Genomic DNA, 13255 nt, shown 5'->3' on the forward strand with positions numbered 1-13255 from the left:
CTTTATCCCCTATACTTGGATGGATTTGAAGAGCGTACAATACAATATCCAATATATAGTTTTCAGAAATTGTAACGGATAACTCAACTGCAATGTATGAATACAAACACGAAAATATAAAATCCAATGGATTTTCGCGAGTTTAGGCTATACTTCGAAAGTCACGAAATTCTCACTCTGTGGAAATTCTTTCATGGTTGGGAACCGCTGTCCTAACTCGACATCAAAACAACCTCATTGTAACTGTGTAACTCAAGACCGTATGATCGGTTGCAAAATCGCGCTTTGGAAATATATAGTCACCATCTCAATACAGACGATATGGAAAACGGTCTCTAATGGCATGAAAATGAGCCAACAGCAACGTGCGACATCAAGTGATGAACCTCTCAGGTCTTGTGATTGTCAAATCTCAATCACCAAATCGATCGATTCCCAGTGAAGTCACTAGTGGGCGATTGTATTGGTGCCCTGTCATAGCTATGGTCATGGTATAGATCAGAGGTCTCAAACACGCGGCCCGCGAGAGCATTTTGTGCGGCCCGCGACGGCATCTTGGAATTTCAAGTATTCGACAATATATTCCAGTGGCACATATCTTTTAAAGATGTAAGAACTTGATGTTCAACCTAAAACTGCTATAAAAACACTGAAATCTCAACAAACTACGTTATCACATCACTTTTAAAAGCTACCATGCGGTAGAAGATCAGCTATTATGTCACATTTTTAGTTCATGAGGATAAAGCATGACCCGTTGATGATTCATGACTGAAAATATTGTGATTTGGTTTTGTGCGATCTTTCGTAAAATTACTCGATTTCGGATTGACTGGGTGACTAAATCAAAATGACTCGAGTAGAGTCGAGTCAAACGTTAAAATTGGAGAAGGACTTGCGACGTGGAACGGTGACTTGGCAATCCTACGGACGTAACAATCTATGAAATTCTCATGGGGAATAGTAATATATCAAAATGTGGTAGCTTGAGTTGCGCGGGGTATGTATAGCTATCTAATCAGGTCAGTATGGCAACCATTGGCATTATGTGACCCCCTTGACGTATAGTTCGTTACATGCTAGGTGTTGTCTGATCTCTTTGTTATTATCGATGACGAGTAAGGTAGTAGTACGCTCTACAGCTGTAACACCAATTAATATATCGGTGATTGGACATTTCTATTCTTAACCTGGGTCCGTAGGCTACACCCCTTCGGGGTACGGAGCACCACATCATGGCGTACGAGATGCATTGTGGAATTAGGCCAACATGCTGGGGAATATTTTCTTGACCAATTTACTCAACTAGAAAATGGCCATCGCGCTACGCGCGAGTTTACGAGTATGGGCTTTCTAATTTTAATATAGGACTATAGGTACAATCAGAAATTGTGTTGAAAATGAACAGGGGCTACGAGATATCTTATTGGAAGCACGAGGGGTACGATCTCTAAGGTTGATAAACAATGCTATTACTATGGCTCAATAATGATTATATTCAAGTTATTTTCGATATGTTCCAATAATAATCGAATGCGAAATCTGACGCTGATTTAATTTGACTTATTTGGTAATGACATAGTAACAAAAGCCTACTTATCACGACTATATCATAACCCGGATTAGGCTACAACGCTCAAATATCAGATCAATCTTCAGTAGATTTTAAAATATTCTACATAAATTGTGGCACGTCATAGGTCCACTATAGCTGCAATATTATAACCCGACAGTTTGACGATGTCATGATCAGTGCTCCCTCTAATTTTTGATGCATCAGCCCAGACTCACCAAATCACTGCGCAGACCCTTGGACAACAGTGCATGACGAAAAAAAGGTCAGCACTTCAGATTTTTTGTGCGCAACTTGGATTTTCTGTGCGCGGAGACCTTGTCTGCGCTGCGCATTTGCACACGTGCGCAGCTCAGAGGCAGCATTGGTCATGATGCATCCTCTCGCATGATGTCTATAACTCATTATTTGAACAAATAATGCCCGGCATAAAATCAATTTTATTCAAATATTTGAAAATATGATTTTTTCCGTGTCAAGCGCGAATAGTACAATGATGTTTCTGGAATGCCTGTCCTCAGGCTCCCGTCAGAAAAGGCCTACTTGGAAAGTCTGGTTTGAATATCCCTATTATTGGTGGTGCGGCCCGCGGCGTCATCAAAACTAAGAAATTGGCCCGCGAACACATTTGAGTTTAAGACCTCTGGTATAGATAATAACTAACCTAGGGATGTTAGTAATCTATAGTTAGAGCCATCGAACTGAAACCGCTGGACGAATTCGCCAAAATCACGATCCGCTCATCACCTATTCAGTTCAGTTCAGTTCGGTTAATTAGCAATTTTTATCAGTTCAATATAGGTCTAGCACTGTCTGCGTTCAGACCAAGGTGATGGAAGTATCCATCAAAAAAGAGAGCATCAAAGATTTAAATTATAAATTAAATTTCCCTTGAAAGTGCTGCTTTTGAGAATGTCCTGATGTCGGTGTCGTTCCAATTGAGGACATTGTTCATCAGCGTTGCGGAGGGTCTTCCTTTTTTCGTTCTCCTTTCATCTTCAAATGTAATTGACTTCACGACACTGTCATTAGGTGTGCAAGAAATTTAGCTTGTTGGTGATCAATGAATGCTGAGAGGTCTTCAGTGCGACAGATTCTATGAAGATTCTGATTGCTAATTTTGAATGCGTGATCGGTTCCCCTTCGAGTGTAGCCTCCGTGTACCATTTTTCGCAAAAATTGTCTGTAGCAGACATCCAGGACGCTTCTTTGATTTTCCGAAAGAGACCATACACTGCAGCCATATGTGAGTCGACTTCGCACAAAGGCATTCAAAAATTTTATTCTTGTACCAATCCAAATTCTGAAGTTTCGAAGCAGGTATATATAGATTTGGAAAGCTGCATGAGCCGAGCTGATCCTATTGTTGATTTCAGATATCCCCACATTCGTTTCGTTATAGTGAATCATGCACCCAAGGTATTTGAAAACTTTCACGTTTTCAATATCATGATTATGCAGAGAGCAGATTGAAGTCGGGTAAGTCAGTTCTTCATTGTGGTTAAATATCATAGTTTTTGTTTTCGACTGATTAATTTGTAATGCAAACTCAGTAAGAGCTTCTAATAGTAGTTTTAGACCTTCCTGAAGAGAAGTTTGGTCTTTAAAAAAGAATTCCAGATCGTCCGCATAGCCTGAGCCCATGTTGATAGCGATTCCTTGGTAGTTCTTCTCCCTTTTATTTTCTTGTGCATAGTCCGGTGTGCGAAAATGATACTGGCTGAAAGCGATATCGGCTAGTTTCGATCTGTGTAGGAAAACTCTCACGGCATAGTCCATATAAAGATTGAAGTCGGCACCACCAAAATGCGATTCAATGAAGAGACAAGAGATAGGAAGATGTTGAAACGATTTGGAGTAGTCTTTGGAATCAGGTAGCCACCTTGGCCTGGGCGATGTAAAGAGGAGGCATGCACAGCACACTGAATGAAAAGTATAAGAAGATAGTATAATAAAAAGCAAGCGACCAATTCAGTTCTTCCGTAGTTTTGTGGATCAACACCATGTGTTAGACTGCGACTTTTATCTTTCATTTGCTACTTGAACCGGTAATCCTGTAGCTGGCGACTGCGGCACTGATCCCGAAAGTATATCCATAGGTTATATTCGGTTCCGGGCACTGAACACCCCATCCCCAATTCACCTTCAAAGTCAGAAGTAGGGATTGCCCAATGCAGACCAAGACAGGGTTGTGGGCAACTATTTGCCCGGCGGGCCAAATGTGAAGCAGAAAGTACGTGGGTGGGCCGAGAGAAAAGCTTAGATTATGTTTTGCGGCTTGCAGTTTTATTTCTAATTTGAAAGCAGTGGATGCGTTAAACTAGGCTGCATCCTATCTCTGTGTGGCTTGATATAATAACCCTGCCGTTTTGCTAGCTTCGCTAGCTAGCAGGTCCGCATCAGCCGGGTGTATATATTAACTGCATGGTTTTTCTGGCAATGCCGACTCAAATTATGTTCTATATACATGGAGACGTGCTCGGCACTCGATATGAACTAAAAAAGACAGATTTACGGCTGACTTCATGAAACAAATATGTACTGTAGTGCTCCGAATCTTGTTGAAATGTCGGCCTTCAGCCACATCTTTCATTGCGTTACACAACATCGTTTGTGAGCGAGGATGACCGCTAATCACGAGCACAAAGCCAAGGTCTGATATTAGACCATGCCAAGAAGACCACTGGTCATGGTCAGGTTTACCTGATGCTACGAAATAAGTCCATCCATTCGCTCAACACTTGGTGAGGTCAACTAGATACCATTTCAAAAATTGATATGCGTAGCATTGCGTGAATTATAAAAACTATACTTTCAGGGTCAATCTACAGAATGTACTCTCGCGACCATTCCGAGCATCAAGGATTCAGACAATGGGGCTTAATCGTTTTCGGGTAGTCAGACTGCATTGTGATTATGCCAGTGTCTGAATTTCACAACAGATATTTCAAAATCAGGATATTCTTTCACGGCATATACCTTCTAAAACTATTACAAGACTCAAAGGTACACCAATATCATTTATTGAATAAGATATTGTTAATTGAGAGGCTCTGTTGGCTTCAGCAGAATCGTCGTGCGATTAGTGATGGCAAGTGGCATTCGAAGAGAAACCTCAGATCTACATGCGTGTAGAACTGTAGATTGGCACATCAGTTGATCGCATTGCGACGAGGCAATTTTCAAGAGAAAATTTCGAACACAGAACGCCATCAGTAATCAACCGCCAAATTGTCAGTATATATCTACACAAAAATGATAAGTATATTGCATGATTAATCGTTGCATTGCGGCGCCAGTTCCCAAGTCCTTTGGATTTCCGACGAATTGATTCGCTTTCAGCGCGCCGTTCTCTCGTAAACAAGTGGAAAGGGCGTGTGCGGCTGCAACCTGGAATAGCGAGACATTGAAAGCAATGATCCGGAAACGAATTGTCAATCGGTTCCGGGTTGCGCGACTATGATTGCGGTACTCGGTCATCAATGTGACCAAAACAGTTTTCTTGAAGTTGTGGCACTTTCCGAAAGATGGATTGCAACATTGTTCAATGAGTCATTTATGAACGAAAAATGAATACGGATATGCAGTACCGCGTATACTGCCTCTGCAACGACTGATATGTTAACGGAGATAACCGAGTTATATACCAGGGGTGGTGTGGGTTGTGTACGTGTAACAGCTTTGTGTGTGTCTCTCTTGAAGTGGCCAGAGGTGGTCAAAGTAGTCATCGATGGTAGCCGAGTAGAAGAAACGTAAATTTATGCTCAAGCGCAAGTAGAGATACCGGGTATATTTTAGGTCCAGCTTTGCATAAAAACCGAAAACTGTTAAGAAAAAGCAATTTAAAAGACAACCAATCGACTAAGTGGTGCAAGTAGGGGGAATCTTCAACGTACTTGTGTAATCTATGTAAGTAGAACTGCTTTCTCCTTACTACATCTGGCGTTGGTACACAGAAACATAGCCTATACCACCCGCGCGATGTATCGCCATACCAATTGGTGTATTCGAATAGTTTCACCCATTGGAATGGGTGTGGAAGCAATATTTGGTACAGGAATGTGGTTTACTGGATATGCACCACGCTATGGCCAATATCGCCGAAACACACACGATTATCGTGTACAGTGTATGTTAAAAATCCTTATTCGAACACATACCAATTTCGTTGGCTCCACTCTGATTCGTGAGTCTCCGTCACATGGAAGGTGTAGATATGTCGGGACTTGTCGGATACGTTTTTGGCGCTCATATGCTGCACCTGGGCAAGTACATATTTACATATTGATTAATATTAATGGAATCTGTATATTCGACTTCTGTACCCCAAAAATTATCTATATTTACTTCTTTACTGATCGCCTCCACATATAACGACCGATATCTCGTTAATGTGTGTATAATATATCACGCACACAAAATATTAGTATTTTATACGGTTGCAGTATATATTATTCGCAACGCAACGCACCTTCCCATCAATAATAATCATCGATCCTTTTTTCACGGGAACGGGCACAAATTTTTCGTCACCTAACGCGTGGAACTCTCCTTCGAAGAGAAGCGTTTGCTTGGCATTCTTGTCGGGGTTTCGAACCATTCTGTACGTCACCTCGGCTGAAAGTAGACAGCCGCGATGTAAGGGGGAACCAGAGGTGGACAAAGTACAGTCAGCGTTTCTACACCAGTGAAAGTAACGCCGAAAGTCTTTACTCAAGTACGAGTACAAGTAGCGATATCGAACTAAGTAACTACGTAAGTGTTCTGAGCCTCATTTTGCCTAAATTATTGAAAACTGTTAAGCAGACGTAGAAAATAATAATAACCAGTTGAGCAAGTAGTGAAAGTATGCAAAACCTACTTGAGAAATATTGAGAACATAGAAAAAGTAAACGAACTTCATTACTGACGATCTCCGACTGAAATACAGTTGGTGGGTATATTATCTATAGCTAATCACTGAATGAAATACGAAAGCGAACGTTTACCATCTCTGTGGGAGCCGGGAGCGAAATGCAGGCATCCGTTCTCCAGCGTCGCGTCTTCCAACGCGACCCAGAATCCAGTCAGTTTCGACGGCGTCGACTCCAAAAAGGTGGCGTCGATGTGCTTGGTAACTGTGGCGCGAAGGGTGGAGAGATTTCGCGAGGCGAGTAACATTCAAGGCGACTTACCCGTTCCTCCGATGCGAGGTTGCTGCGAAAGTACAATGCGATGAAGTTGGACTGTCGATGTCTAACGACTGATTAATCCTGCGTTTACGGCAACATATACAGCCGATTTGCAATGAACTAATTGCGGACAAAGACTATGTCTTTCCCTTCTAGAAGACTAGAGCGAACCGCATAAACAGATTACATATCAGTGATTAGCAGATGTAATCACAGATGGTCAAAGTAACCAACGTTACTACCCAGGTAGATGTAGTACACTTCTAGCCTAGTACAAGTATTATTGGCAATTTATGAGTAAGGGTAAGTAAGTATTCTATATAGACCCACTGACCCAGTAAAAACTGAAAACTGTTAGAAGTTTGTTTGTTTGTTTTGTGGTATTCATGGTGTTTGTCGACTACTATGGTCATTTACACCAGGCCGATATTGTTCATTATTTTCCGTAACAGCCGACTTATAGCACGGCCCACCTCTAGGCTTTTTGTAAGACACCGCTTACGCGGATGAGGTGGCGAGGAGGAGCCTAGGCAAACCTCCAACACTTGGGTATCGGAATTCTGAAGTCGACCTCGGTCGGACTCGAACCTGCACCCATTGGTGTTAGTAGAAGTGGAAGTACTCTAAAGTCAGTGCTGGTAGGCAATATCTACTCGAGTACTCCACCTATGACAGGGGCGGGCAACATCCGGCCCGCGAAGGGATTTTGAGCGGCCCGCAGAGAGTTTCCGGTCTCACATGATAATGCAGCCTGAGGTCGGAGAAAAGTCGACAGGAAACTTTTTGTTCTGATCTACATACATTTGCGAGCAAACATTTTCGACCATGAAATTGAACAGACAAAGCTTCGTTCCAATCTAACTGATGTTCACGAGAAGTCTTTACCAAGGGTTTCTATACGTCCGACATGGCGCTAGAGTTCAAATAACAAAATAACTTGTCGACAACTTTGATCGACCACAGATCTCATTGACTTCAAGAGCTATTGAAGTATATTACGTCAATAAATTCAGTAAATACTGTTTTTGGCCTCAATGCTTTCAACTTAAAATTCACATTACACGATTTATTCCTTGTACAGGTGGATAAATACGCGTTTAATGTATCGATTTAGGAATCCGGCCCGCCAAGTACTTCATTTTCTTGTATCCGGCCCGCCGACTTGAGAAGATGCCCGCCTCTGACCTATGACATTCACACCTAGGGTTGCATTTAAAACAAACGTGGTTTTAAACAAAAGCCTTTAAAAAAATGTTGTTGTTTTTTAAATTGTAAAATTATGCCATAATTGTGTAAATACTTTCCAAAAAACATGTTGTATGAGCCTACGGACAATTACCACGGGATATAGCCGACGTATATCGATACGGGATGGTTGGAACCCTCAAAATAGTCGGTTCAACAACAATAGTACAGATATTTACCCTATATGTTCAATTGTCAATACCAATCCACTATGACGTCACAATTGAAAATTCGTGGCGTCATGACTTAAAAATAACATGTTTTAAACAAGGGTCATGTTTTTTTTTTAATTGATTTTTGTTTTAAATGCAACCCTATTCTAATTTCTCACTCAAATCCGCCATTTTTCCTGTCTAGATTTTATATTGTGTCAGAGACTGCATCTATCATACTGTGTATAGTTAATGTTCCACCTGCAACAGCATGTTTAGCATGTATATGTTTACCTTGAAAATATACATGCTCTGAGGAATGGCCGGTTTCTTGAACTGAAGTTTGCGGAGAATCGCCTCCAGTTCAGGTGTGAAGGTCGCTTTCTCAAATTCCGGATTTAGAAAATGAAGTGCTGAAACAGGAGATACCCTCACTGAATGGCGCAATCCAACTGTAACGTGAACGAGAGCTGGCGCTTTACCGTGTCCGATTTTGTTCAAGGCCTTGTGTTTCGGTCTGTTCAGTTCCCCGTTGTCGTCCGTTGCCTCGGCTTCCCAGAAATACCGAATCTTGTCCCCGCTAGTCAGAAAGTAATCTTCTTTCATCTGCATTACAAATCATGTCATTCGGATAAAAGCAATAATCTACAACACTTTATAGTCCTTGTCAAACCCAAAGGCAAAGTTCCAACAACGTGGGGTGTAGCGCCTGCGTCTCAGTGCCGTCACTAGGGTTGCATATAAGATAAAAATCCATTGAAAACAAACATGTTTAAAAACAAGGCCCTAATTTAAAACATGTTTTTAATTGTGTTTTTTAAGCCATGGCGTCACGAACATTCAATTGTGACGTCATAATGGATTGACATTGACAATTGAAAATACACGGTAAATATAGCTCCTTTGACGAAATATCTGTGTTATAACGGTTGAACCGACTATTTTGAGGGTTCCAACCACCCTATGTCGATATACGTCTGCTAAATCGGGTGGTAATTGTCCGTAGGCTCATGCAACATGTTTTTTGGAAAGTATTTACAAAATTTTGGCATAATTTTTACAACTTAATTTTTTTTAAGGCGTTTGTTTAAAACTCGTTTTAAACAAAGTTTTTTAAAACCCCGTTTGTTTTAAATGCAATCCTAGCCATCAACATGAACTGGGAGCATGATTTCACACTCCGCCAATCCTAAGATTAGCGATTTACAAAGCGGGTGCATACCAATTCAGGTCGAGATTTGGAATGTAAGATTCTACCGACAGTTGAATTTGCTGAATGCATGAAATTCGAAATATGTTCAGTTGCCATTGTTAAAATGCAGGACGTCGGAGCGTTTCAAGGGTCTACCAAAATTCTTTCAATTTTATCAGAAAAAGCTTCTAATTACGAGAATAGTTGTACCGAGTGAATAGCGCGAATGCGAAACGCTAATACAGACTATGTCGACTGTCGAGGTCACCAAGCATGCTGTCATTGCAGTGCTTTGATACTCCGCAATAGTAATAAGCCAAAGTAAAACACTAAAAGTTCTTTATAGCCAAAGGTGGCCAAAGTGGTCCGTAATTTCTACGAACATGCAAGTACAATTAGCGATTTCCAACATGTTTACAAAGTACTTCGACTTCGAGTGGAAGAGAATGATAAAAATGAAAATTATCTGGGAAGTTCTGAAGTGAGCAGGTTCAAATAGTAGATTTGGTTAAAGGGTCGCACACTTTTAGAAGTTGCAGCAATTGCAGGATGTGTCTTCGTGAATCGCGACTAATTCAAAATGACAACGACGGAATAGATCCGTGCAATCTTCGGACAATTTTCCTCATAAAAGTGGTGCAAACTTATTCTAAAAGTGTTTTCTAATTTTCAAAATCCAAATTGCAAAAAGTTAGAAGCATTGGAAAACAGTTTTTAAGTAGAAGTGAAAATAGTCTTAATAAGTAGTGCGCGTATAGGCGAAAACGTAATCGAGTATCTGGCTTTGCTTGTAGTACACCAACCTGTTCGTGATCCTGCGTCGAAAAGACGGTGCGATGATCAGCGGGATTCATGTCGTCGATCAATCGAGAGCATTCTTGGCGCAGTCTGTCGCATGTTTCCGGCGAATAGAAGCCCTCGATCACGAGATACCCGTCCTCCAGAAACTGCGATCAAAATTAACAGCGGATGGTACCGTGCCGCAATTATTTGCCATGGTCGCCGAGTTCATTATTTCATGTGGTAAATCGTTTTCGATTAATTATCCTCACTGGCCAGCAGGGTTGTAACCAGGGCTTTGGAGCCGGAGCCCCGGAGCCGTGCATTTTCACCGGAGCTGGAGACGGAGCTCTACTTAAAGTTCAGCCGGAGCCGGAGCTGGAGCTCGTTATTTGAGTAGCTCCGGCTTCGACGTATTTCATGAGATGCTATTATATATGCAACAACCACAGCTGCTGATTAATCATAATTGAACAGCAGGCCTGAATTTTAATGCTATGCGCAACAATGGCATAGAGTAACTAGCCACTAGTTACGGCTAGTCCACTAGCCGCGCCAAGCGGGTAAATTTACAAAGTTTATATGTAAACTAGGTCAATAATATTATTACTTGAATATATTGCGGGTCTACTGTATACCGCCCGCATAGGCTCAGTTTGCAAGGACACGACTATTCGGCGTCTGGCCACATCGATATCGACGGTCTCCGATAATATGCGACAATAATTTTGTGCCTACTTTTCACCGTCGACGGTCCTTATGCAAGCGCAAACGCGAAAAGACTTTCTCCCGTAATTGCGAATACAGTTAGACTCAATCGGGTAAATTAGGCGTTTTTTTCATTTTCAGTAGGGTAGGCTACCAAGCAAGAAATCGTGGGATAATTAAACACGCAAAGTGTAAAGAAATATTTCACTACTATTTTAGTTTATTGTAATGTACGACGATTTACTGCAAATGTGACTGGACCCTGGATCTGCCAATGCGTCGGAACTGATATTTTAGTTATCAACATCCCAAGTGTCGCAGCCAGAATTGTAATTTTTGGTTGGCATTGCAATTTCACAATCTGAGCATTTCATTTTCGATAATATAATAGGAAATTACCTCGCGGGCCACATTTGCCCCGCGGGTTGGCCACCCCTGATATTGACAGGCCCATTCGATAATTTCAGAGCCGGAGCTGGAGCTGGAGCCGGAGCAGTGGTAATAATGCGGCTCCGGAGCCGGAGCTAATGTATGATAGAAGAATGCTCCGGAGCCGGAGCTGGAACTGCTGTGACCATAACATTTATTTAAACAGTTCAACTGTTTCAGCACGATGGCGATCGACTCGATAGCATCTATAGTATTTTAGCGATTTAATACTTAACAGTCATGTGGCATTGTATTTGAGGTTTTGTGAATCTCATTATCGTCGAGAAAACATTTAGGAAAATATTTTCTGCGAAATGGATTTGTCGACGAAGTAGCAAACTCGAAACAATAAACCAATTTTTGTCAGACTCGATCAATATTGACGCGATTCCGCGAGGGCAATGTTTATTTAAATCCGCTGCCCGAGTAGTCGGAATACCGATTGCACAATGATGTATCCAGGTCACGGCAGTGAGTTTATGGCGCAATGTTCGATTGATGCACACAATTGCACAATGCACATCCGCCACCAATAACATCTTCATGAGCGATCCGATATGCTGACGTCGCCATATACAGTAAAAGTGCTTGCTAAGTCAGATCGACCAAAGCGCGGTGTAAATGTAAAACAAATGCTGTATATCACAACAAAATCAACCGCGGAGAGAATCAGAAACTACAACGCCATGAGAATCCCACCAAACACGAACATTTGGCGTGATTAGCTGTCGCCGTTGACAAAAAAGCCCAGAAAAAGAGCCGAAAAGAAAGCACTCACAAGCAATGGAAAGTACTAGTAGAAGGGACGTGGCTTCAAAAAAAGATCAACATCGAAAAAAAGAACCGTGAGATCGGGCACTCTAGGCCGAGATGGATGTTAGAGTAAAGGATCGCTACTGATGCGTGTCGTTCGACATCCTCCTATCTGTTCGTTACATCGCATTGTGTCATATCGCATTGTACATTGTGTGTAAGTTGTTCAGATGAAAATTATATCCCAACGATTATTGATACTAGCTATCTGCAGTCTGTACGCATCAGCGATCGAGCAACGACCGTCGTTTACATCGATTATTTCACCACAGTTAGTGCAGTACACCACTCAACTGGCCACCTAATCCCCAAGTGTTCCGAGAAACAGTGCGCATTGCTCAAGATGAAATATATCGACGAAGACAAGTGGGAGGAACAAAACCTAGTTTTGCCAACCCATTTCTGACAATTGGAATGTCGTTACGTCGTGGTATTTGTGGCCTCATAAAGTTTGCAGATCAACATCAGCCGAAAATATTCGGGTCAATTTCAATATGAATATACTATCCAATTGTATACTGAAGTTCTGCACCTCCAAGAATCTCTTCAGATAAACATCTGAAACGCAGTCGTTCAATGAAATAATGTGAGCACTGCACAACTGTTCATGAGCCAATCACGAATTAAGCAGCTACATTCTGTATATCGTACACGCAAAGAAAATGCTTTACTGCACATTGCTCATAAATGCATTAGAATTGCACTCAGACCGAAGCGAGCGTGCTTAGGAAACTGATTTTTATTGATTACGAAACAATAGATCTATGACAAATGCGATCCTGTTCTATTACGTCGAACCAACTAACCTTATTCAATCTGTCCCCTGTAAAATCGAATGTATCCATGATGACTCGACTGCAATAACGAAGAGAACGCTTGTTCCAGCCAGGTTCTCGGCATATAGAGATTACAAACAGCAATGTAGATTATTTTCGACTCACATGAACACCTCGCAGGGTTCAAAATCAGACCAATTTTATGAGAGATGCGTTCGTTTTTCGATCCGTCAGTGGGCGCTGACCTTTTTACAATGTTGCTCTCATCTCGTTTTCATGACAGACGGAGTCAGAGTCATTTTATTGAAATTTTCATCTGATCAAAATAGCAAAAGATTGAGATGGACAGACTGTTATTTCAATGGACAATTCGCAGAGGTATATCAGTGATATCACCTCACAATTCACATAGTAGC

The 13255-nt window shown here is 41.5% G+C and overlaps 1 protein-coding gene across 1 annotated transcript; it reads right to left on the bottom strand.

The window, feature by feature from the left end:
* Nucleotides 1-4580: 4580 nt before the first annotated feature.
* Nucleotides 4581-13024, bottom strand: LOC145433889 (phytanoyl-CoA dioxygenase domain-containing protein 1-like). Its single transcript, XM_080311142.1, has 9 exons — nt 12870-13024; nt 10137-10280; nt 8624-8747; nt 8436-8554; nt 6748-6769; nt 6562-6690; nt 6045-6190; nt 5734-5834; nt 4581-4963 (listed from the first exon to the last, which is right to left on the bottom strand). Exons 1-9 carry the CDS (start codon nt 12906-12908, stop codon nt 4912-4914), a joined length of 876 nt encoding a protein of 291 aa, XP_080167268.1. The 5' UTR covers nt 12909-13024; the 3' UTR covers nt 4581-4911.
* Nucleotides 13025-13255: the final 231 nt, after the last annotated feature.

This window comes from Botryllus schlosseri, chromosome 2, assembly GCF_051294905.1.
Source record: "Botryllus schlosseri isolate E-star chromosome 2, Bs_hap1, whole genome shotgun sequence".
Taxonomy (NCBI): Eukaryota; Metazoa; Chordata; class Ascidiacea; order Stolidobranchia; family Styelidae; genus Botryllus; species Botryllus schlosseri.